Consider the following 26675-nt stretch of genomic DNA (forward strand, 5'->3'; position numbering starts at 1 on the left):
CCCGTCTCTCTGAGGGGTGACAAGGGGTGGCCCAAGCACTCACCTGATTGAGATTTTGCAACTCCTTCCTGTGGGGCTACCTGAAGGAAAATGTTTTTGAACATCGGCCTCATACCGGGAGGAAATCGTCGCTATCCCCGTCGCGATATGCCAAAATACAGCCGAAAACTTCAGAAATCGCGTTCATCATCAATGCATCGATGCTGGGGGCCATCATCTTTCTGATGTCATTAAAAAAAAAAAAATTCACCGTAAAGCCAAGTTTTGCAGTTTATTGTTTTTAAACCGTAAGGTTTCGGCCCTTCAAATTAAGATATTCTTAGGATTATAGGTAAAATAATATGTGAACTACTATAGGTACTAACCTAGTGTGTTTCTTATCAGCCATAGGAAACAGTGTGGTGGCCATTGAGAAGACCTTGTCAACCTTGGTGTTGAGGAGAGGGCCGAGATGAGGTGGGAGGGTACGCGCAGGGGGCGGAGCCACACGCGCCCCCGCCGCCACTAGCGTCCGCATGGCTCCCACCATGTCCTCCAGCAGGACCTCCACCTGGACACACAAATCAATGTCTTTAATAAAAATATTTTATCTATGCTTAATACTTAGGAATGTAAAAAGTGGCTCTTGGTAGTTACTACCCAGCAATACGGATTAAACGATATGGCTTCCTAGGATTTTAATGAGTATTTCTATTTTTGAAACTGACAATTCATGGTTGAATTCCATTATAATATATTATAATAAAACAAATATGAAATTTTTTCCACTTTAATTTTATTGACCATAACCGGTTTCAGCTCATTAAAGACCTTGACCACTCTGAAGATGGCTTTAACAAGCTGAAACCGGCTACGGTCAATAAAATTAAAGTGGAATAAATTTCATATTTGTTTTATTATAATATATTATTTTAATGAGTATTTCAAAGCTCCATAGATCTTGATGGAAATGACATTGTGAGCTTAAAATAGCTAGAAATTTCAGACAGAAAAAGTTAAGCGAATTCCAAGATGCCAGAGCTCATCGTTTGCAAGTGGCTATATGGTGTAATGTTAAGTGTATTATATTATAATATATTGCCTTTTGTGGATCGATGAGCAGAGCGTAGGGAGTCTTGTAGACTTGAGGATAAGTTCTTTCTAGAGCCCTCAGAACTGATTCAGAACACAGCGCCTTGAGATCAGAACCTGAAACAAAATCATAGAAAGACAACTTTAAAATACAGATAGTTTAGTTCGTAATTTGTTGAGACAAATTCTAAAAATTTTCAAATAATTATCACTTTACAAATCGACGCTTGGTATAACGGGGTTCCATCTGACACAGCAATGTCAGACGATAATGGGCTACATAGAGAGCTACTTTTGAATTGATTATCGCATAAAAACTCTTTACTGTTCGTTGGTTCGCCCTAATCTAGAATATGCCAGCGTTATTTAGTTTCCATTCTATGATGTTCACATTAATCATATTGAATCCGTACAGCATCGCTTCGCAAGGGTAATTACTTGGAGGTTAAGGCTGGAAAAAGGTGATTACTCATACAATGAACTTGAAGTAAAATTAAATCTAGAAAAAATTTAGAAAAATTTAAATTTAGAAAAACGTAGGAAGGACTTTGATCTCATCTGCATTTTCAAAATTATTAACAGTATGATTGACTCACCTACTTTGTTGCAACTCATCCCTTTCAATCTTCCCGTAGACTCAGAAATAATGATTTGCTTTTCCTCAATCAATACTCCACAAATTTTGGATACCATTTACCAATGTCCAGAATGTCAAGACTTGTCAACTCAAGTCAGGACCTTGAAATTTTTGGAGTAAGCCTTAGGATAGACTGTTTCACAGAATTTGTCCAAATCATCAAATTTCAAAGGTGATTTTCAAGTTCTGTTTTTATTTAAGTTTTGTCAAATAACTGGTCCGGAATGATTTAATAACAGAGCTTGAATAGAATCTTCACAAAACTTGAAAAACATTATTGAGGATTACAACCCATCCTTAATGATTTTTTTCAGTCATTACGGAAGTTATATTTTATATTGATGAGGCAAAATATGTGAACTCCATCAAAACCTTGTTCTTGTCTTGACTTGACATTATCTTTATTTTTTAGGTGCCCTATTTTGCTTATACAGTAGAACCCCGTTAATTCGAACCCCGATAATTCGAAAAAACGCGTAATTCGAAATTTTCGCAAAAAAAAATTCCGCTGAAAAATTTTTTCATACAAATTTTTTTTTAATTCGAAATTCGTTAATTCGTAATTCGAAATTTATTTTTGTCCGCGCGCGAAAATTTGTTCGTGTAATTCGAAAAAATTTGATTTTTGCGAAAATAAATCATAATATTTCGTAAATCTGAATCTAAAAGTCAGCCGTGGCGGTAAAACGCCGAAAAATGTATTTTTACGTGGTTATACATCGTCCTAATTAGTATTATTATTTTGTAAATCTGAATCGATTTACACTGCAATGTCGTATTTTTTCAAATTTATTTAGAATATCCGAGTTTAAAAGGCCGAGAAAATACATTTTCGCGGATATATGTCGTAGTTTTACGAGTTTATGCCAAATATCTGAATTTAAAGGGTCGGCCGCGTAATTTCGATTTACGCGTAAATATATCGTATTTCATCACCGTGACGGAAATTGGACGCGAAATTTCAATTTACGCGGAAATATATCGTATTTTTACTAACTTTACTTCGAATATCCGAGTTGAAAAAATACGGCGCGACGGAAATCGGCCGAAAAATTTCGATCCATGCCGAAATATGACATATTTTTACGAATTTACTTCAAATATCTGAACTTAAAAGGCCGGCCGCGACGAAAAACTGCCGACAAAATTCGATTTACGCGGAAATATATCATATTTTTACGAATTTATTTCGAATATCTGAATTTGAAGAGCCGGCCGCGACGGAATACGGCCGCGAATTCTCGTTTTACGCGGAAATATATCGTATTTTTACGAATTCAAATTCAGATATTTGAAATAAAGGGCCGGCCGCGACAGAAAATTACCGCGAAATCTCGATTTACGCGGAAATATATCGTCTTTTTACGAATATCTCAATTTAAAGGGTAGACCGCGACCGAAATCGCTAGCAAAATCTCGATTTAGGCGTAAATATATAGCATTTTTACGAATTTATTGCGAATATCTGAATTTAAAGGGCCGGCCGCTACGGTAATCGACCGCGAAAATAAAGAAATAATTGGTATTAATACGAATTTACAACTAAAATACCACCCGGATTTGAAGAGGCGGCCGAGAAAATCGATTTTCGAAGTATTTTTTTTTTTTTTTTTTTCATAAAATTTCGAATTACGTGGGAATTCGTTAATTCGAAATTTGATTTTTGATGTCCGCTGGATTTCGAATTAACGAGGTTCTACTGTAGCAGTAATTTTTAAATTTCCTGCATTGTAATATTTCTCCTTGCATTGAGTTCGTGTAATATGTGATGTGTTGAAATTGGACATAGTACGTTTGTAAATAAATAAATAAAATTGTTCCATTAGTTAATTTTCCTGCATTGTAATATTTCTCCTTGCATTGAGTTTGTGTAATATGTGATGTGTTGAAATTGGACATAGTACGTTTGTAAATAAATAAATGAAATTGTCCCATCAGATGGATGTGAATATTTGATAATCTTATAAAGAATTCCTCATGGAGAAATGATTATCATACCTCCATATCCCGTGCTAATATCAGCCACGTGGCGAATGACCTGTTCCCCGGGTGGGGGTTTCCAGTGACGGGTGTGCACCCTCAGGATGTCTGCTCTCTGCGGCGCGGCAGGGGCGGGAAAGTGCAGCTCCCTGTCAAGCCGGCCGGCGCGGCGCAGGGCCGGGTCTACGGCGTCCAGACGGTTGGTCGCTCCAATCACCACCACTGAACCCCTGCAGAAATGGTGATATGTAATAATATTTTAGTTATTTAGATATATGGCAAACATTGTTAAAAATTTATTATAAGGTAGACGTATATTAAATTAACATAGTTATAGTACATATTACGTACGTCAATATAATATCTTGATTTTCTGTGGAATAAGAAGACTTCTTAACGAAACCACTTAATAGTGTATAATACACCAATGTAATCTATGTATACAGGGTGTATCGGCAAGTACCCGACAAACTTTAACCAGCTATTCTTCAGCGCATTTGGAGTAAAAAATGTTATGGGCGTTTTGCTGTCCGGTAACATTTTTTTTCCATTAAAAACAAAAAATAAATAAAAAATCCACACTCCGTCACTGTCATTTGCATTGTTTCTCGTGTTCAACAGCTGTTATTAGCAAGTGTGCTAAAAAGTGTACTCGCTCTTTCGCACACACTAAATAATAATAGTATATAAAAATGAGGCGAATGGTGCCGTGCCATTTCGTTGTGATTGTAAAAGCGCGCCAACGTAGGTACGTACGTACATTATTCAACGAAACTCAAACAAAATATTGCCAGACGGGTTTTCAAACTTTGACAAAGGATAAAACAGTGATGACATGTGGTGAAAATATGAATAATACATTTTTTATTAAAAAAAAAATGTTACCGGACAGCAAAGTGCCCATAGCATTTTTTACTCCAAATGTGCTAAGGAATAGCTGGTTAAAGTTTGTTGGGTACGTGCCGATACACCCTGTATAGATATTAAATAAGAGTGGTCCAAGATGCAAGCCCTGGGGCATTCCTGAGATGATTATCATTAAGTGAGATGTGAGAACATTGATATACAGGGTGTATCGGCACTAACCCGACAAACTTTAACCAGCTATTCCTTAGCACATTTGGAGTAAAAAATGTTATGGGCACTTTGCTGTCCGGTAGCATTTTTTTTTCAATTAAAAACAAAAAAATTTAAAATTTCCACACTACATCACTGTCATTGGCATTGCGTTTCGTGTTAAACAGCAGTTATAAGCAAGTGTGTCAAAAAGCGTCTTCGCTCTTTCGCACACACTAAATAATAATAGTTAAAAATGAGACGAATGGTGCCGTGCTATTTCGTTGTGACTGTAAACGTGCGCCAATATAGGTACACACGTGCATTATTCAACGGAATTCGAATAAAATATTTGCCAGATGGGTTTTCAAACTTTATCAGAGGATAAAACAGTGGTGACATGTGGTGAAAATATGAATAATAAATTTTTTATTAAAAAAAAACGTTACCGGACAGCAAAGTGCACATAAGATTTTTTACTCCAAATATGCTAAGGAATAGCTGGTTAAAGTTTGTCGGGTACGTGCCGATACACCCTGTATAGTGAAACAATGTCAATACTAAAAAATGTATATTACCTATCACACATGCCATCCATCTCAGCCAGCAATGTTCCAACTACACTGGTATGAACCTGCTCCTGTCGGACACTCCTAACTGGAGCCAGGGCATCAATTTCATCAAAAAATATTATGCTCGGTTTCATTTTGGTGGCCTGGAAGTATGTAAAAATAAAGAAGTTTTGTAAATTTTATTTTAAAATTATTCAAGAGAACCAAGTCGTTATTGAAATAATTGCTGTAGATACTTTCAGATTCGCCTTGGTGAAAGACGAACAGAATAGAAACATTGCTTGAAATGGCTTTGGCCATATTCCTACCGGCTCTGAAGGGTTGGAAGCAGTTGGGAATTTTGTGCAATAATCAGATTAAAAAAAAAAATTTTTTTATACCTGTTGAAACAATAGTTTGATGTTGCGCTCACTCTCGCCGACGTACTTTTTCAGACAGTCGGCCCCCTTCCTCATGAAGAAGGAGACCTTCTGCCCGCCCTGCAGGGTGCATTCGTTAGCAAGGGCACGTGCAAGCAGGGTTTTGCCAGTGCCCGGGGGCCCATGGAAAAGAACCCCGCGCGGGGGCTGCGTGCCAAACTTCTCAAACAGCTGGGGGTACATCAGCGGGAAGAGGACCATTTCGCGGAGGCAACGGATGTGGCCCTCCAAACCGCCCACCTGTTAAAGATTACACGCTAAAGTTTACAAGAGAGCAGATGAAATGTAAAAAAATGTCAGATGTGAAACATCGAAATATATTTTTGTTTTATCGGGAAGCAGTGCATTTACTTGCGGTGATTTTTCATATTCACTAACACTGTTAATATCCCTTTCACTCATATTTAAAATTAATAAATGTACCAAGAAACGAAAATAGTGCTCAGCTCGAAACTACACTCTTGTTTTTAAATTCACTCTAATATAGAAAAATGCAGCAGTATAGTGAAGGAAACGAGAGCGCCGAGTTTTGATGGCGGAGCGAAACGAGCCGATGAGTGACGAGGCTGGCCGAATGAAGCGTCGTTCTGTCACGCTAAGAATCGACCTTCCCGCAGAGCTTTGGCAGCCGGGCGGAAAGAACCAAGGATTCTTGAATGAGGCGTCGCTCCACGCAACAGCGTCGTCCCATCTTGCCATGCTTGTTGTAAGAGGCGGTTTTACCCGCTAGGCTTGCCAAAAAATGTTTTACATCAAAAATATAAATCATTTCCAAGACTTCTTATATGCCTGCTTTACATCTTATAGACTAACTATTTTGTGAGGGCTTAATGTCAAATAACATTATCTACAAAAACAAACAAATAATTTTAGGCATTAAGTCAAATAACTATAAGCCCTAGAATTGTTTGTATGTTTTTTGTAGCTACAAAAGCTTTTGTAAAAAGCCCTCCATATCTTGGCAAGACTACCCGACCGCAAGAGGGTAGTATAAGGACTTGCCTGAAACTCGGTCTACGGCCATGGATTTTTGTTGTCGATTCAAAAGATGCAAAGCCCAAGAGTAAGCACAGTCACTACATAACCAACAACCAATAATAATCTAAGCAACGACCGGTCAGTGGTTGAGTGGGCATAGCGCTTGGGTCTCACCCGAGCGTCGCGTGTTCGATTCCTCGGCTGGCTAAGTCCTCCATCACAACACAAGCAACATTTTCGGCTTTCTGTGATGGTAGTAGGAGATTTTCAAACATTGTTGGGTTATTCGTAACCCGGGAATGTTTGTCTTTCTTTTAAAAAAAAAAAAAAAAAAAAAAAAAAAAAAAAAAAAAAAAAAAAAAAAAAAAAAAAAAAAAAAAACTACTGCGCGATACAAGAGTGAAGAGAGTAAAATAGGTTTAGAGCAGGATTCAGACCATTCAGAGTATACAGTAGAACCTCGTTAATTCGAAATCCAGCGGACATCAAAAATCAAATTTCGAATTAACGAATTCCCACGTAATTCGAAATTTTATGAACAAAAAAAAAAAAAAAACGGCGAAAATCGAGTTCCTCGGCCGCCCCTTCAAATTCGGGTGGTATCTTTGGAGTAAACTCGTATTAATTCCAAGTATTCCCGTGTAAATCGAAATTTCGCGGCCGATTTCCGTCGCGGCCGACCCTTTAAATTCAGATATTTATAATAAATTCATAAAAATACAATATATTTCCGCGTAAATCGAATTTTCTCGGCAGATTTTCGTCGCGGCTGGTCTTTTAAATTCAGATATTTGAAGTATATTCGTAAAAATATGTCGTATTTCCGCGTAAATTGAAATTTAGCGTTCGACTTCCGTCGCAGCCGACCCTTTGAATTAACGGGGTTCTACTGTATTTTGTTTTTCACATTGAATCAGCGTTATTTATTTATTTTATATTTAAAAGCCCGAAGGGTTTATACATTATTTAAAAATGAATACAGAAATGGCAAACTTACAGATGAAAATTGTACAGAACCATCTAGCTCAATAGGTTGAATTTCTTTCAGAGCTCGATCGGCATGCTCTGCAAAGTTTTTGCTCTTCTGCCTGTAAACGAAGAGGCAGAAAATTAGGAATGTAAATTGAGGGTATTGAGAGATATAAAAACACAAAGATAAGTCACCGAAATATGATTGTGATATCTCACCTGGCTTTTGTTTTATTCTTAACAGAAACATTAAGATCCTCTTCAGTATCAGAAGATGTGGAGCTGCTTGTAGCTGGACTCTGAGCTGTTGACGGGAAAATTATTTATTAAATCAGTACATTGTGTATTTAATTAATTATAAACTTTTAGGCTTTTACGTAGAGTTAGTGCAATGATACCGAGATATTACATATGTGTGCGTCAATCGCGGTTAAAAGACTAAATGACACATACTATATAAGTGTATTATAAATAATATACAAGCGGGTGTGATATTACACACAGAAAAAAAAAAGTTTTTAGATTGTAGATAACAAATAGCTACAATTAAAGAAAGAAATTAATATATTAATAAATTCTAAAGAATTAGAAAAAGTAAACAAACGTAAAACTCACATCGCACAATTATCTTTGGCTGCTTTCTTTCTCTAAGGCTGTAAGTTTTTCTGGCATAAGGCTGTTTTCTTATTGTATATTGATTACCTAAAAAAATAAGTCCTACATTAGTATTTTCCCAAAGTAGGAACAATGTCGAGTAATTTGTAAAATACCATGACAATAATTACAAAAAAAAAATAATTGTAAAATACTTTAATAATAATTCCAGAAAAATGTGTAAAATATTTAAAAATAAATCTATAAAAAATGTGTAAAATACCATAATGGTAATTCTACAAAAAGTGCGCAAAGTATCTTAACAATAATTCTAGAAAAAATACAACTTTAATAATTCTATAAATACAGGGTTTTCCAATAAGAGGTGTTATTTTGAATAGCCCGCTATTTCGGTAGATGTTACTTTTGAAGCTGTCATTTTTTGACATTTGACAAGTAGAAACTACGCCATTAATAAAAATGAAAAGATACACGCTTCAACAACGCATTGAAATTATTAAAATTCACTTGAGTGAATCAAATGCAAATCATCTTTAGTGATGAGGCCCATTTCCACCTCGGTGGCTTCGTCAACAAGCGAAATTGTCACATCTGGGGCTCGGAAAACCCAAGAGTTATTGTTGAAAAGCCTCTCTATCCTCAACGTGTGACTGTTTGGTGCGTTTTATGGTCCGGCGGAGTCATTGGACCATAGACTAAATAAGACTAGACACGGCATAACCATTGAAAAATGACCCCAACACAATTTTGGTTTGGTTCACGTGCACATTTATGAAAAGTCGCACGCATTGTGTCGCAATGCGAAATGGGCACTGTGCATTGTGTTTTACCTTTTGTTGGTCTAGAGTTAAGCTATTTTGCTTGTCAGCTATTTTTGCTGGTAAAATTCCTGACGTCACATGAATAACACACCCACAAGGAATCCACCAATTGGGTGATTCCTGTTAATTATTATCACGTGGGGAGCATACAAATATCACGCAACCAATGCGTGATAATTATTGATGTATTAGTCGTCTAGCGTTGACACGCGCGACAACTCAAGTGTGCGATATATTTGGTCCGTGCATTTTGCCAATCAGGGTTGTATTAAGTCGTTATTGCCTTTCGGGTAATATCTACTTCGCCTTTTCGATTTTTTGTAGAAGAATTGATAGAAATAAATTTGCGTCATTTAATGAATTCATTTATTTTATGGGTATTTTCGCTTTGGTTTCCCTACAAAGCGGAAAAAATGGAGAAATGGTTAGAAACAATCCGAATTCAATTATGTGACAATAACTGGGTACCATCAGCAGGAAACCGCGTTTGCTCTAAGAATTTTCAAACATATTTATCTAACTGAAAGCGGCCTCCGACGTGTATACTGCAAAGCTTTGCCTGTTTTTCCGGTAATTATAAAAGACTTAAGAAAGTTTATTATGGATTGATCAGGTTTTAATTGATAATGTCGTTGTTTTCAGGCTGATATTGGACAGTCGCTGTCCACCATGGCCACAGGTCCTGCGAATATAGATACCGCCATTGTTTTTCTCGAACAAGACTGGTTCTCAATCCTGCTGAAACTTCTTTTGTAATCGAATAGCCGGTTGTTCCTGTATCAGAATTGCAACAACCGATGTTCGTGAATGCCGTAAATAATACGTAAAATCCTATTTAACGGGCGTAAATAAATAAATAAGTATATATTGTAATCATGTAATCTCCACCCCCCTTACCCTTTACCCATACGCTCTCTGAAGCTCTGTCCTCATCATTGTTGCTTATTCAATTAGGTTGCTTCGTTCCTTTCCCATAAGTCGTGGTTCAGCTCGCTTGTGAACCCGCAATATTTGATGATTTATCTCTCTCTTTATGTTAATCTTACATTATGTTCAATGTAAAGTCGTTAGGTTAGTTTTCAATAATGCTATCTTGAAGAAGGTTGAGAAACTAGCTGACCAAAACTAGTTGACACAATGTCTTAATTCTAACAAAGTGGTCGAAAACAAAATAACTTTTAATTGAATGATAGTAGTATAATTATTAAATGATAGTGTTGTTCTAGACTCTATAATTTTATGTTACTGTTAAATGTTTTACTAATATTATTTTATATTCATCAGTTTTAATTATTTTGTATAATTTTCGACAGCTTACTAGATATCTTCTGTTTTAAAATGCATGCAAAAGCCCGACCGGGCATAAAACCAAATTAAATTAAATGATTTCAAATCGCAAAGTGATTGTTTTCTTCAATAATTATATACCATTCTATCTAAATACTATGGTAAATTTAAAAAAAACCTCTTCACAATAATAAAAATGTGAACGTTTTTGCTTTTGTAGGACCTGTATAGAATTCCAAAACAAAATATAAATTAAATTAAAATCATTTTTGTGTTATTTATCAATTCTTTCCTGATTCAGCCCTTATTCAGCACATAAAATTTGCTGTAAGTGTTAGTTTCTTTTTGGCTTTATGTCCATATTACAAAACCTCTGACAACAAATTCTCCGTGGTTTTGATTACGAGTTTGAACGCTTGTACAAGGAGTTTAAACAGAGTTGGGTTGTTAAGTTCATCTCCATATTTGTGACATACGCTATGTGGGGTCATTTTAAAAATGAATTTAGCTAGACAGGGCTAATCTAGTATAATACATCAATGCATTGGACCTTACTTTTTCGAAAATGAGGCTTGAGCAACATTTCCTTTAAAGGATTGCGCTATCGAGAGATGATTAATGATTTTTTATGGCCGGAATTGGATGGTATTGATCTGGACAACGTTTACTTTCAACAAGACGGCGCTACGTGCCACACAAGCAACGAAACCATTGATCTTTTACGATTGAATATCAAAATAACACCTCTTATTGGAAAACCCTGTACATGTGTAAAATGCTATAATAATTCTACAAAAATATGTGTAAAATACGAAAAAAAATATTAATAAAAACCAAAAATGTGTAAAATACAACAATTCTAGAAAAATCTGTAAGATGCTATTAAATGATGAGTAAAATATAAAAAAAATAACTGTAGAGAAAAAGTGTAAAATTCCATAACAATAATTCTGTAAAAACAACTACATATAATAATAATTCAAGAAAAAAAAGTGTAAAATGAAATACCTTCACAGTTCTGAGATTCGATGTAGGCATTTCTAGGTTTTCTGGTTCGATTAGATCTACGTAGCTGTCTCCTAACCTCTATCTCGCTTTCAGAATCAGAACTATTTTCTGTATCACTCGCTGAAAATAATAATCGGCATTATATACAAACATTTTACGAAAACAAAATCATATAAAGAGAATGGGAAGTTTTGGTTCCATCCCTCAATAACATATACACAAACAGATAGTTATTTCTAGGCAGAGCATACGTTACTATTAAGGCTTATCTCAAATGTCCGTTCGTTCAGAATTTTGTGCTCTCGAAAATTATTTTTATCCGACATTATTTAATGCTCATAGTTTAATTCTTAGTGCGTTACGAATTATCTCCGTTTTCTTGAAAGAGGCTCTTTCATCCCACAATGTTAGATGAAGATCACTTTCTAGAGATAATAACTGAAAGACCATAGCTGTAATAGTAACTAGTTCACATAGCGTTTGCGTCCCACCCAGGCGTAACATTTTCAGCTTACTGTGGTGGTAGTAGGAGATTTTAAAATATTGTCAGGTTATTCGTAACCCTGGAATGTTTGTCTTTCTTTTCAAATAAAAAAATAAAAAAAGTGTTTCAAATAAAATAAAACTATACTATTACTGTCGAGGGCTGGATCAAGGTCACCCATGCTTTTGCCCATTCTCCTTTCAAATAATTCAATTATATGTAAACGGTTGAAAAAGCATATCAGATTAGGAAGTCAAACAAAACATCACATATGAAACTCCTATAATTTGTTCCAATATCAGTGTTGCCACAGTTATGAAAAAAAAAATCACTTTCTTGAAGGACTGTGGGATATGTAATGAAAATGTGATAGACGTTCCTACCAGATTCCCTCTGACTGTGACTATTGTTCCCGGCATCCTTGCGGGGAGACCTCCGACTGCGGTGGCTGATATCTTCTTCCTCACGGGCCCCCGGCTCCACCCCGTCCCCGCTCCGGCCACGCCTCAACCTCAGGCTACGGCTGTTGGAGGCTTGAGCAACTGTTTCAGTCTCATTGCTGAACGGAAAAACACATAATTTACATTTATAAGAAAAATATGAGAATACATACTTCAAATAAAACAACAAACATGACTGATTGTTGTTTTCTAAATAATTGATTATAAGTTGTAAATTTATTTTAAGTAGCAGTCAGGCGACTGTACAATAACTTAAAGTTTTATCGGATTAAAGTCAAATATATGAATCCTATAATTTCTATACCCGCTATATCCGATTTTTTGACAAAATGATCTGAGTATGACATCTTGTTCACATTTTTGCGAGCAACAAGAGGAGCCTAAAATTGAGTTTCAAAACCCTCCTTATCATGACCAAAAACCATGTTAAAACTGCGAGTGAGAAACCAAATCCGCTATATCATACAGAAAGTCACTATCAAAACCCGCTATATCGGATTCAACGAATCACAAGCAGTTATTTTGCCAAAATACAATATGGCCACCGCTCTGACGCCTCGCTCGTGTGTCAAAATGATCTACGCGTGAGTTTCTAAACCCGCCATGTCGCCTCAGTTGACTTTCAAAATCACGAAGTGAGTATCAAAATCCGCTATATCCATTTTATTTATCGAAATTACTTAATTATTGCTAGACATATATAGAAAAATAAATGCTTTTCGAAATTTTATTACTCCAATTCATTATATAAAAAATTTTAATGCATTTACTTATGTACGCTAGAGATGTGACAGTTTTTTGCGGTTTTCTCCAAATCAATGAAAGTTGATATAGCGGGTATAGAAATTACACGACTCATATGTAAAAAAAAAAAAAAAAAAAAATACAAACCATTCTAGGTCTTAAAGTCAAATAATGTAACTACATACAAAGGCCTTTGACTTTAAGGCCTAGAATTATTTGTAGATAGCTAAACTAGCATCCTGGATGGGCGATTCTTAGGGCCAATTTTTTTCAGTCTTTGGGACAGAAAAAACAAAACTTCAAGCACGAAAACTTCTTATGTGGGAAGTTTTTAAGTTGGTTTCCCTGGATCTAGCTTTACTAGAGTTGAAAAATATGGCAAAAAATAAAAATAAAATATATAAAAATATGGTCATCTTCCATTTCCAAACTTGATAGCTATTGATGGGAATGACGTTGCGAGCCAAAAAACAACTAGAAATTTCAGACATAAAAAGTTGTGCAAATTTCATGACATACCGCTCACCGTTTGAGAGTTTTAGGTAGGACACACAAATAGATTTGAGCAAGATAATTTTTTTATAAAAATTGTATTAATATTTTACTTTTCATCAGTTTGTAACGCTGTATCAATATTTTTAGTGGTTTCATTTTGGACAGAATCATTTTTCTTAAGGCTGCATAATGTTTTATCGTCATCATCATTATCCGATTCCATATTGGTGTCTCCATTTTCACACGCATTCTCATCAGTTTTCGGTTCTATTTTAGGTAAAGTAGGTTTGTTGACTGGATTCATGATTTTCCTTCCGTTTTTGAAGCTGGTGGTACTAAATTCTTCTTCGATTATTTCCACCTGGCCATTCATCGGCTTCTTCTGAAAATATCAAAATAAATATATATTTCCACCTGGCCATTCATCGGCATCTAATGAAAACATCAAAATAAACAATAGTGCTCAATGTCTTAAATTTATTTATACGCGACCAAACAACTTTATTAAAAATTCAAATCGTGCCAGCCAACGACATGGCGCTTGTGAATATGCTGTGCCTCACTGCAAAACCAGGTTGGCCCAAAGGCATATTAGTTTTATTGCTCCAAAAATGTATAATTCTTTATGTACAACCTTTAAAAGGGACACGTGTGTAAACCTTCAATCTTTTAAAAAGTACACCAAATCTTGGCTAAAAAACACTGAACTAGATATTTTTTTCTTATAAGTTTTAGCAAAGCTATCTGTAACATTTATATCCATGTACAGATTATTTTTTATTATTTCACATACATAAAAAAACAGCGGATATATTTTATTGTTTGTAATGCTTTGTCTGCTAATTCACTTTTTAAGATGTCTTCTTTAAAAACTAGTATTTACCTTATTTTTTGTGTTATTATAAAACTTTTGCATATTTCATGATTTAGTTTCTTGTATTGCATCTCTACAGTAACTCTTTTAAAATAACTTAAATTTATATTTGATATTGTCTCCACTTAACCTTTTCTCTGCGGGAGACGCACGCCTGCGACGCACTGTACATGCCCTGTACGCGGGTGGCACATCTGTGCGACGCAAAGTTTCTTCGGCGTTATGGGTATGAAACATGCTTGAGCACGGTAAAACTTATACTCTTAAAAAATCTCACATCTTTACACTACTGACATCTTACGATATTTATCCATAATACGTATCCTAATCATCGATACAAAGATTTGAAGGGATCTTCCAACTCGGAGCGAAAAATGAATCAGTTTGAATTCTTCCCGCGTCTTTACACACGTTATTGCGCAGGCGCATTTTATAAGATTCTCAAACAGAGACGCTCGCCGTGTAGATTACATTGTTTTATCGAATTATTGTTTGCTTTTTCGTGGATATGAACTTTTTTAATTACAGTGTACATTCATCTGATTTATCATATTTTAAAATAAGTTCAGTTACATAAATTCATTCAAACTATTGAAGAAATATAAAATTTCGTCAGTGTTAGATTATTTTCAAATAAAGATACGTGGTTAAAACTTTTTTTTAGTGAAAAATCAAGTGTAAAGTTGTACAAGTTTGACGTTTTATCAATTTTTGAAAGTATTTTTATTGCCAAAATACAAAATGTCGGGTCGTGGTCTTAATGACGAAGAAATATTTGGTGCTACTTTAGAAATAGATTCAGATTTTGAAATTAGTGACAGTGACGTCGATAATAATTGCGAAGATGCTGAAATACATGAAAGCCATGATTCTGAACCCGAAATGAACATTGAAGAAGGAGAAGAAGTGGTTGAAAATCTGTGGACTGCCGGCCCTTTCGTACCCATTATTTATGAATTCGACGATTTCGCATCAGGTATCAATCCAGATACCAGGTTAACTGAAGACACGCCCGAACTTATGTTTTTTGAACATTTTTTGAATACAGAAATTATGACAAAAATTGTTGATGAAACAAATCAATTTTATCAATATAAAGTTAGGACGATGGATTTTACAGCAAAATCGAGAGTTACAAAATGGGTTGATACAACAGTCTCAGAAATGTACGTTTTTATTGCGTTAACATTTGCCATGACTAGGAACAAACACTTAGCTATCGAGGAACATTGGAGTACGAACCCCATAATCTTTTCACCAATATTTGGAAAGACAATGCCCAGAGACCGTTATCAGATAATATTACAGATGCTCCACTTTAGTGATAGTAATATTCAAACGCCTACTGATAGACTGCATAAAATACGTGTTCTTGTTGACCACACACGAAATATTTTTAAATCAACTATGATGCCCCATGAAAATCTATGTATTGACGAAAGCATCATCGTTTTCAAAGGCCGTCTATTATTCAAGCAATACATTCCATCTAAACGTCACCGATTTGGAATAAAAATGTTTGTGATGTGTGACGTCATGACGGGTTTCATTCTCGATTTTATAATTTATGTTGGTTCTGATACAGAAAAAAATGATACTCAAGGTATTGGTATTTCGGGAGGCGTTGTAACCACCCTTTTGTCAGATTATTTCGGAAAGGGTCATAATTTGTGGTGCGACAACTGGTACACTAGTCCAAATTTATTTAAATATTTACACGAAAAAAAAACTAATGCTTGTGGCACTGTTCGGAAAAACAGGAAAGGCATGGCACCTTTTGTTAAATTGAAGAAAGGGGAAATCCAATCAAAGCACCAATCACCGTTGTTAGCTTTGAAATGGCACGATAGGCGTGAAATCCACATGCTGACCACTCTTCATGATGGTTCTGTTGGACCATCGGGAAAAATAAATAGATCGACAGGAGAGCCCATTTTAAAACCACAATGTGTTCTAGACTATAACAAGAACATGGGTCTAGTAGACAAAGCTGATATGATGCTAAGCAACTTAAGTTGTATGAGGAAGTCACTCAAATGGTACAGGAAAGTTGCATTTCATATAATTGATTTGTATTTATTAAATGCTCACATAATATACCAAACTGTAACATCAAAAAAAGTCAGTTTGGCTGATTTCCAAATGGCTGTGATTGAGCAATTACTAGAGAAATATCACAAAACTTTGCCGAGTATTTTACGTCCCACAACATCAAGAGATTACCCGATGCGTTTATCATCGAAAATTGTTTCCAAACACATGCCCATTAAAGTTCCCCCTTCAGCAAAAAACACAAACCCTCGTCGAAGGTGTCGTGTCTGTGCCACTTCAACACTGAAGCCCAAAGTCAGAAAACTTACTAAATTTATGTGCTTAGAGTGCAATGTGCCGTTATGCGTTGAGAACTGTTTCAAAATTTATCACGATAAAAAAATATATTAAGTGATACATATTTACGGTGACATAATAACAGAAAAATTATTTCATTATTTTTGTAAATTTAAGTGTAGTTATTTTTTATTATATGAACCTTTTTAAGTGTGTCAATATTTCATGTATCCAGTCAAACGCGACATCGCACCCATAAATCAACCACTTACATCGCACCACAGTTGAAGAGCTCTACTCCGGTATGTTTATAAGCATGTGTATTGTTATCTTTGAAATATATGCAAGTCTCCCTAAATGTCAAATCAACAAATTACAATCCGTTTTCAACGCCGCGGCAAGGCTTATCACCGGAGTATCTAAATACTCCCACATTTCAGAGCATCTCAAAAATCTGCACTGGCTCAAATGTCCTGAAAGAATCCAGTTCAAGGTATGCTGGATGGTATTTAAGTCACTTAACGGAATGGCTCCGGCTTATTTATCAGAATTGTGTATTCCAGAAGATTCCAACTCCCGACAGTCAACCCTTAGGTCAGCAACGTCATCAGCTATCGGAAGGTTGAAGGAACCAAAGCGCACACCAGATACTAAGTTCGGTGAGCGTGCTTTTGCCGTGTCAGGACCTAAAGCCTGGAATGGACTGCCACATGATTTGAGAATGATCGCAGACTCGACAGAATTTAGGTCTAAACTTAAAACGCACCTTTTCAGACAGTCGTATCCATAATTTCAGAAACCTCCACTTTCACAGTTGACGGCAATTTACATTTAAATTAACAAAATGTAAAAAATACTAAAAATAAAATCAAATAAATAAAAATAATAATTAAAAATAAATAAATAAAAATGATAACAACTAACAATTTGTAGGCTTTTAGGACAGTTAAAATACATTTAAATTAAAATAAAAACTATAGCAGACTTAAGATCATGCGACGACCAGTGTTTTTTGATATAGTGTCCTCTGCGTGCAGTTCTATCTTTTATAAGCATAAACTTTTTAATATAAGTGTGTTTGTTGGAAGTGACTTGCCAGGTAAGTATGTTTTGGTATCATTTCTAAATAACAAATGTAGATCCTAGGAAATAAATTGTACAGCGCCCTTGAGGTGATTTTTCACAAAAACGGCGCTCTACAAATTATCCAATTATTATTATTATTATTATTATTATTATAAACATGGCCGCCCGGGTATACCGTATCAGATTACGAATATTATATACTTCGAATTTTTATCAAGTCTCATTGATGTTCGGATTGTTTATTTATACTTGAAAAGATAATTCAAGACATAAGCGACGTATTTTTTAAAACAAATTTTAAAATCCATGCGTGATTATTGTTTAAAGTCATAAATTAGATTGATGATAAATAGCCCCGCGTGTGAACGAAGTGATACAAATTAATGACGCATAGAAAAGGTTAAACCATATAAATAAGATAAAAATACTTATAATACCCACACTCAGGCTTCGCCTTCGTGGGATTTTTTTTTTTTTTAATTATGTACATTTATTTCGATATTTTTCATACATTTTTCAATATTTTATGTAACCATGTGTGTATAAAAAAAAAATTCAATAATAAAAAAAAATAAAAAAAAAACATAAATTTCCACCTGGCCATTCATCGGCTTATACTGAAAACATCAAAATAAATATATATTTCCACCTGGCCATTCATCGGCATCTAATGAAAACATCAAAATAAACATAAATTTCCACCTGGCCATTCATCGGCTTATACTGAAAACATCAAAATAAACATATATTTCCACCGGGCCATTCATCTGCTTCTATTGAAAACATCAAAATAAACAAACATTTCCACCTGGCCATTCATCGGCTTCTACTGAAAACATCAAAATAAACATATATTTCCACCTGGCCATTCATCTGCTTCTATTGAAAACATCAAAATAAACAAACATTTCCACCTGGCCATTCATCTGCTTCTATTGAAAACATCAAAATAAACAAACATTTCCACCTGGCCATTCATCGGCTTCTACTGAAAACATCAAAATAAACATATATTTCCACCGGGCCATTCATCTGCTTCTATTGAAAACATCAAAATAAACAAACATTTCCACCTGGCCATTCATCGGCTTCTACTGAAAACATCAAAATAAACATATATTTCCACCGGGCCATTCATCTGCTTCTATTGAAAACATCAAAATAAACAAACATTTCCACCTGGCCATTCATCTGCTTCTATTGAAAACATCAAAATAAACAAACATTTCCACCTGGCCATTCATCGGCTTCTACTGAAAACATCAAAATAAACATATATTTCCACCGGGCCATTCATCTGCTTCTATTGAAAACATCAAAATAAACAAACATTTCCACCTGGCCATTCATCGGCTTCTACTGAAAACATCAAAATAAACATATATTTCCACCGGGCCATTCATCTGCTTCTATTGAAAACATCAAAATAAACAAACATTTCCACCTGGCCATTCATCGGCTTCTACTGAAAACATCAAAATAAACATATATTTCCACCGGGCCATTCATCTGCTTCTATTGAAAACATCAAAATAAACAAACATTTCCACCTGGCCATTCATCTGCTTCTATTGAAAACATCAAAATAAACAAACATTTCCACCTGGCCATTCATCGGCTTCTACTGAAAACATCAAAATAAACATATATTTCCACCGGGCCATTCATCTGCTTCTATTGAAAACATCAAAATAAACATATATTTCCACCTGACAATTCATTGGCTTAAACTGAAAACATCAAAATAAACATAAATTTCCACCTGGCCATTCATCGGCTTATACTGAAAACATCAAAATAAACATATATTTCCACCTGGCCATTCATCTGCTTCTATTGAAAACATCAAAATAAACATACTTTTAAAAAACTACAATTATTTTTCAGAGTTTTGGTGAGACAGTCAACACGCTTATTCACAGTTGACAATAAAAAAAGAGACAATAGCCTACATTACATAGAAACATTTTGCTGAAGATCATCCCAAAACAGACTAGATATGGTGGTGATAACGATCCGTAAAAATATCCCGAAAACATAATTTACGAAAGGTAGATTCTTGTTAATATATATATTTTTTAAGACTTGACAATGAATATAAGAATCTGTGAGTGATTATTATCATAGTGCTGACATTTTGAAGGAAGTTTTAAAATTAAATTGAAACTTTTCACGCTGTCAGGTACATGTAATGTTAATATAATAGTTGTAATAGGTTTGTGATAGACGAAACTATCACAGACGTTTTATAAAATTAGAATCGGGAAGTGTGTAAGTGTTAAAAGCAAGTTAAAAATGTTCACAGGATGCATAGTTTACGTTAAGTTAAATTCAAAATGTTAAAATCGTGCAGAGTCTGACCTTGTTTATTGAGTGGTGAACGAGTTAATATTGTCGAAAATTTAGTACACAGAAATTGATAGCGCTGCAATTGTTTCAATGGTTTTAAATGGCAACACCAAGATGGCACATAAGAAAATGAAGGCAAGTTTAAAAATTAATTTAGTTGAAGGTTGAACCACAAAATTCTGTCTTTTTAAGAATATTCTTGCATATGCAAGAAAAGTTTATTATTTTGGGCGGCTGATTCAAAACTTTAAAGAAATATTTTTGGAAAAATAGAATATTTTTGATATTTTATTTAGCAAGGGTGCCGAGGGGTTGCTCATTACTGCTCTAGAAATATGTCATTATATTCTACCAAAGGGGCTAAATAAGAAAAAAATACAAATGGATGCATTGAAATAACGGAGAACATAATGATATATCTAACCAGAGGTCTCTTAGGCTGTAGTCTCTCATCTTCACTAGAAGTGACAGAGGTGGTGCTCATTTGCCCCATGTGACCAAACAGCCGGGGGTACCCCTTGACCTTCAGTTCGTTGGTTATCCAGCTCTCGTTGAATGTGTGATGGAGCAGCTTCCTCTGCCTTCCACTTCTACGGACATCTGGAATTAAAAAGACATCAGTAGTAAACATAATTTTATTTTACTTATTTATGTCATGTATATCAGTGGTCTCGAGCCGCCCAAGGCCCTGCTTGAAAATTAAAATTACGTAAAAAAACAAATCGAACACACCCAATAAAAAAAATGAAATAATTATTGACAAAAAATAATTATTCAGTTGAGAACCCCTTCACGCCAAATTTTCAAGAAGATTCACACATCTGTTTTTAAATTACAATATTATTATAATGTTTAATGTTCCTTAAAAGGTACCTAGACCTTTATGTAAGAATCCACTTTAAAATATTTTCCGATTTACATGATCTAACAAATTTCATGTTTTTTGATATGGTCTAGAACTCAATTGAAGCTATTAAATTTTGAACTTCGATGGGTTTGAGGTCATCAATATTGTCACTCTCTGTTGGATGTTATTCATATTTAATGCACTAAATTATGTTTAACCCTTTCACCAAGTTTCTACATACATAATAAGTTTCTAATAATAATTGGTGATAAATTTTTGGCTTCTCATGTTCATAAAGAAGGGCCTGAGGAAAATAATTTCCTTCACGGCCTATGTCGTCTTTGGGGATGCTGTGTGGAGGGCCTTTTAATGAAAGGCAGAAGAGGAAGTTCTGGGAAGGAAAAAGGCATAAGGGGTATACGGGTGGGTAGGAATCAGGCAGTCAGTGTATCCAGGAGTGACAGATGTATGAATAAATCTCTCCTACTGCGGTGCAAGGCGATGGGTTGAGAGTCCGGCTGGAGAGGTCAAAGGGTTTTCCTCAACCTGGCTACTCCTGATTTAGCCCACCACACAATTGGATGGCAGACGCATTCATCCTCAAGACATGAATAAATCTCACCCCTTGAATCCGGGCACTCCTGATAGTGATCAAACGCATTGAACCATTTAGGGTGAGCTATGGGCAGAGGTGTTGGTTATCTAATAATGGTTTCCGGGGCGAATTCAAATTGAAAAGAAAGCAAAATGAAAAGGAGAAATAATAATGTAATACTAACGATTCTCGGATGTCTCCTGAATTGGTTTATCACTATCTTCCATGTAGTTATTGGGCTGAAGCGGGCGGAGTTGACGATCCACCACGGTCGAGCGCTTGGGCCTGGCACCCCTTCGTATTCTCTGACCATCTTCAAAGAAAACTCGCATTGGACGGCGTCTAAAACAAAGAGATTAATCAAAAAGGTTACAATGATCATTCATTTTCAATTAGCCAATATGAAAAAAACATAAAAATCCACAAAAATACTGTTAATTTCTAACCTTCTCTTAAACTTTTCTGGTTCGGTATCCTCACTCTCCGGATAAATGATTCTAGGCATCTTTATTGTCTTGATTCTTCCACTGACTGTTAAGTTCATGAAAATAAAATATTACTGAGACATTAAAAAATGTATGGTATAATCTATTGAAATCCTTAAAAAAAATAAAAAAATTTAGGTGACTTCTCACAAGAGTTCTTCTGTCCGCACTTTGAAAAGCAGAAGAACTACATCGCCGCCTGGTTGGGTGACTCTGTGAGGTGGGTTAATTGTGCAGTGGGAAGGTTCTTGAAGAGGTCCAGATTAAATGATGAAGGAAATAATAATTCGGTGAATAGTAATTGAATATTATTAGTTTGTGAAATGATTTCCAAGGAGGCTTACACTTGGAGGTCCAGTGTTGTCTCTTCCTGGTCACCCTATAATGGCTGCGAAGCTCGCGTGGTGACCATCTATCCACGGGGACATCCTAAAAATTAGATATTCTATTAGCGCTTCATGTACTGTGTGCACTTTTATTCTCAATCAATAATATGCAGTAATACAGAATTCTCTCAGTAATTCGTCACTCGATTATCCAACAAATACTATAATCCTTGGTTATTATTACTAGAACAAGCTTTATTTGTATGTCAAATTGAGTAGTCTACAATGTGCCTAGACTCGAGCACCAAGCTTTGTACTCAGATGCGACGGGTTGGGTTTATCTTCCTCTTACACACTTAGATACTATACCGCTGTCTAGCTTGCTCTCGCTGACCATTTTACCAGCCACCGAGGTTTATTATTGTTGTTTTAGGACAATTTGATTAGTCCTTAGGGTATTTTAACCGTTGTACGTGTTTCTGTTTGTTTCATTCTGCCACGTTTTTTGTTTGAATAATTATATAAAATAGAGTCTTATCGCAAGTGTAAACACCTTAACTTTAAACCAAAAATGATAATTTACGTAAGAAAGACAGCAGTGTTTGTTTGTTTTCACAAAATACCTGTTGTAATTTTTAGCATATTTTGCATGTATGCACTATAATCCGCTGGTTTTACTAATTGGAAATAGGACACTTGCTAATTTTGGGATGGCGGAATAGTGAGAGAGTAGTCTACTGCATTAGCTTTTGATGGTTTATCAGACAGGAAAGGTGACATACGAAAGAGATATAGGTTCCAATTTGCATTGATTACGATATCAATATCAATAATATGTATGAAATACATATTTAATTTTGGTGTAATAATTTACGGTTTGAAATGGGTTTTGAGTTGCAACTATGAGAATTCTCAGAATAACTCCAATTCTTAAGGCAAAATTTCTTATATGGCGATGTATTCTTGGTAATCTTGTGAATTGGCAGCAACATCAATATTAAATGTAAAACAAATATTTACATACGCAAATAAGAAAACTATACCCTACTAAAATTAATTTTAACATTAACTGTGAAATGTAACTTGGCATGTAGGTACAACTGTTATTATATAAAATATATTAATTTGATTTATTATGTTGTTTAATGTTTGGGGTAATCGACACAAATAACTCTTGTCCATACTTCAACCAATTAGAGATTTACCTTTTGCGAACAAAACTGAATCCCCGGAGCAAGAATTTTTTTTTTAGTAATCATCTTTTGATAAAGAATATCATAGTTTTCTCAGAACCGAAAAATATTCAAAATAAAAAAGTATATATGTATACCTTTTCAATGAATTAGATGAAAAAAATGTTGTCTGGTTGAAAGGTTTGTAAACCATTGGAGATAATAACATTATTGTAATAACAGAAATGTAAAATTACGGCCATACTTCTCAGAAAGCATTTTTTTCTGGCCGTAATATGATAGCCATACTCGCCAAGAGGTTAAACATCTGCCTTGATGTTGGACACTGTAAGGTTGTCCGAAACGTTGTTGAAAGAAGCTTTCGGTTTATTACCCCAAAGATTAAACAACATAACATTATTGGCCACAAGAATCTTAATGGGGCTGACACCCTTGCCTATACTCTCATGCCTTGGCCTATTTCAACACACCTCAAATGGGTCAAGCCACGAGAATATAGCGCGGTCTGTCTCATACTATGTTAATTATTATATTAATAACTATATTCAAGCAGACTATTAATATGCTTATATATTGAATACATCAAAAGCTGAATTTTTAAAGTAAAATAGTTATGTGAATCTCTTCTAGTAATTTGTACGGACACCATGCTTGCGGTTAGTATGGTAGAATAAGTGAGTACCTGCTTCTTTTGTAAAATATTTTAAATAAAAAATAAAGTGCTCGCTTTTAGCCATAAACCAATTTGAAAATAGAATAATACAACAAAAAAATTGCTACAAGGAGAGGAGTGATAATTGGTTAAACTTTTGACTACATGGATGCACATTTACTTTTGTACTTGCACTCTTTATTTATTGAATGCTATTTATATTATTTAGTATCATGACAAAAAATATTATAAAGCAATTATCACATATTACCATTGTGTATACTCTAATGACAGATTATGCATTGGAATTTAAACCTTAAATAAAATAAAGAATTATGTACAGCAGATCAAATAACTATCCACAATGATATATTATACATACAGATGGTGAAAAATATATCCAGATATCTGCCACAGCTTATAAGTATGAAGGTATTTCCAAACACTTATACATAAACATTATCGTGATTACTATTTTTGTTAGATAGGTTTACAAACAGTCACACTATTATTATTTTAATAAGGCAAGTAATGTAACACAACGTACTGTATGGAAATAATATTGGAAACTATGATTTGTATGTTTTATGAGTAAATATCTTAGCAAAGGATCACCAATGTCTTTTCAAGTCTTATAACACAAAGGAATGCTTAATGTTATCAAAACAAGTGGACTTTGGAAAGGAGTACATTTGCAAACAATAATGAAGATTGAGGGATAAGATGGTGGTGTTCCAATCGACCCTAATTAAGAAATTATAAAATAAGGTAAGTAGGTATGTAAGAAAAGGTGAAGAAATCAAACGAGAAGCCAACACAATATGCAATAGTTAAACATGCATGTAAATAATAGGAAACTCCTTGAGTGCCCATCCCTTGTACAGGTATGCAACTACAAAACTAAATAACTGCTGTGAATGTACGATTTCAGAAATTTCACCTGTTCTTCCTCGTCTTTGGAAAGTGATCTTTTTATATACTTCCTATCATCAACCTCACCGTTGACACTTCGGCGTGTTTTAACCATATTATAATGATCCGAACTATATAACCACTCCTTACATAAAGGCCGATAAAATCCAAAAAAAATGATGGTAAAAGGACAAAATATACAAATAACTATTGTTAATAAAACAGCAGTCTTTTCCCCCGGTTAAAGCGTCATCTTAAGAACTTATAAGAACAACGCTTGCATTTTATTCGATGGATGACCGTTCTATCACGATACGAACGCCATGTTCTCAGAAACATGGGGTTTGAGTACACGCTAGTTTTTTTTCTAAATGAAACTCACCAAAATTAAACTTTAATTCTTACTAATTTAACGAATAAGTAAAAATAAACGAATTAAATCATAAAATGCTACAAAAACACTACAAGTAAAACCGTAAAACTACGACCACACAACTCCATTAGCGGACAACTGTCAAAATTTCCCACAACAAAAGGTAAATTCGGGCGACGCTAAATAAAAGCATGCAATAGCCCGAATACAGTACCTACTTTCAAGTTCAGAAACTGGGGAAGGTTGTTATAAAATATTTATATTTGGGAAAAATTTTAAACTCGTGCGTTTTCTTCTTTTGTAAATAATGTATGAAACATTTTATTTAGTCATTGATAAAAACCTTAATGGTAGGTAGGTAATGTATGATTAATAAAACATTAAAAAAATTGGCAGAATAGATAATATTGGTAAAATTAAGTTTACAACAATACATTTTATTTGCACCAAGATTTGAAAATGCGAAAGGAAAATAAAAGTTAGAACAATAAACTTTAAAAAATATACGTATGGATTATTTTTTCATTTTTTTCTGCATATCAAAATCCCCAATGGCCCGAAAGTTCAATTTTTCTTTAGCGTGCTAAGAAATATATGTTGTAATATGGTATGAATGAAGGGGTTGACATATTACGCTATACGCGTCAAAGCAATTTATATATCGCTTGCCATACAATCCCATACAGACCTGTCACACCTGTCAGATGATGTGTTATACGTGTGGGCGTGGCGAAGATGATGCACAGTGATCTGCCAGCCTAGCTGTGGTAGGCGACATATTACATTATACGCATCATAGATTGGCCTATTTCAGCATACACTACCGATGGGATTTTATGCTGAAATAGCCCAAGTCACGAAAATATAGCTATCCCCTATCTCCTGCCGTAAAAATGAAAATGTATTATATATTAATTTAATATATTATAATATATTCAATAATAAATTCGGAATATCAAAATTGACTTGGATTTATAACTTCAACATGAACACAAAATGCTACACGGAACACAATTAACACAGCTTTGCTGAATTTAACTTGAAAAAATTGTAATTAT

General features: G+C 34.7%; 1 protein-coding gene across 3 annotated transcripts in view; it reads right to left on the reverse strand.

Moving 5' to 3' along the window:
* LOC149426674 (ATPase family AAA domain-containing protein 2B-like) overlaps window positions 1-25761 on the reverse strand; it is a 47657-nt gene extending 21896 nt beyond the window's left edge. For 2 of the 3 annotated variants that reach the window (XM_089632793.1, XM_089632786.1), the window contains exons 1-16: window positions 25273-25760; window positions 22506-22590; window positions 22123-22207; window positions 21861-22018; window positions 20659-20834; window positions 13708-13979; window positions 12281-12456; window positions 11414-11533; window positions 8298-8384; window positions 7902-7986; window positions 7711-7801; window positions 5697-5975; window positions 5323-5459; window positions 3707-3918; window positions 1082-1188; window positions 366-550 (exon numbers count right to left, since the gene is read on the reverse strand). In XM_089632793.1, coding sequence (XP_089488919.1) covers window positions 366-550; window positions 1082-1188; window positions 3707-3918; window positions 5323-5459; window positions 5697-5975; window positions 7711-7801; window positions 7902-7986; window positions 8298-8384; window positions 11414-11533; window positions 12281-12456; window positions 13708-13979; window positions 20659-20834; window positions 21861-22018; window positions 22123-22207; window positions 22506-22590; window positions 25273-25359 — 2342 coding nt within the window. In that variant the 5' untranslated portion in view covers window positions 25360-25760. Of the gene's footprint in view, window positions 1-365; window positions 551-1081; window positions 1189-3706; window positions 3919-5322; window positions 5460-5696; window positions 5976-7710; window positions 7802-7901; window positions 7987-8297; window positions 8385-11413; window positions 11534-12280; window positions 12457-13707; window positions 13980-20658; window positions 20835-21860; window positions 22019-22122; window positions 22208-22505; window positions 22591-25272 lie in introns of all 3 variants that reach the window. The other variant, XM_089632802.1, reaches the window with a different exon arrangement.
* Window positions 25762-26675: the final 914 nt, after the last annotated feature.

The sequence above is a fragment of the Hesperophylax consimilis genome, chromosome 1 (assembly GCF_061612785.1).
Source record: "Hesperophylax consimilis isolate HC1 chromosome 1, BYU_Hcon_1.0, whole genome shotgun sequence".
NCBI lineage: Eukaryota > Metazoa > Arthropoda > Insecta > Trichoptera > Limnephilidae > Hesperophylax > Hesperophylax consimilis.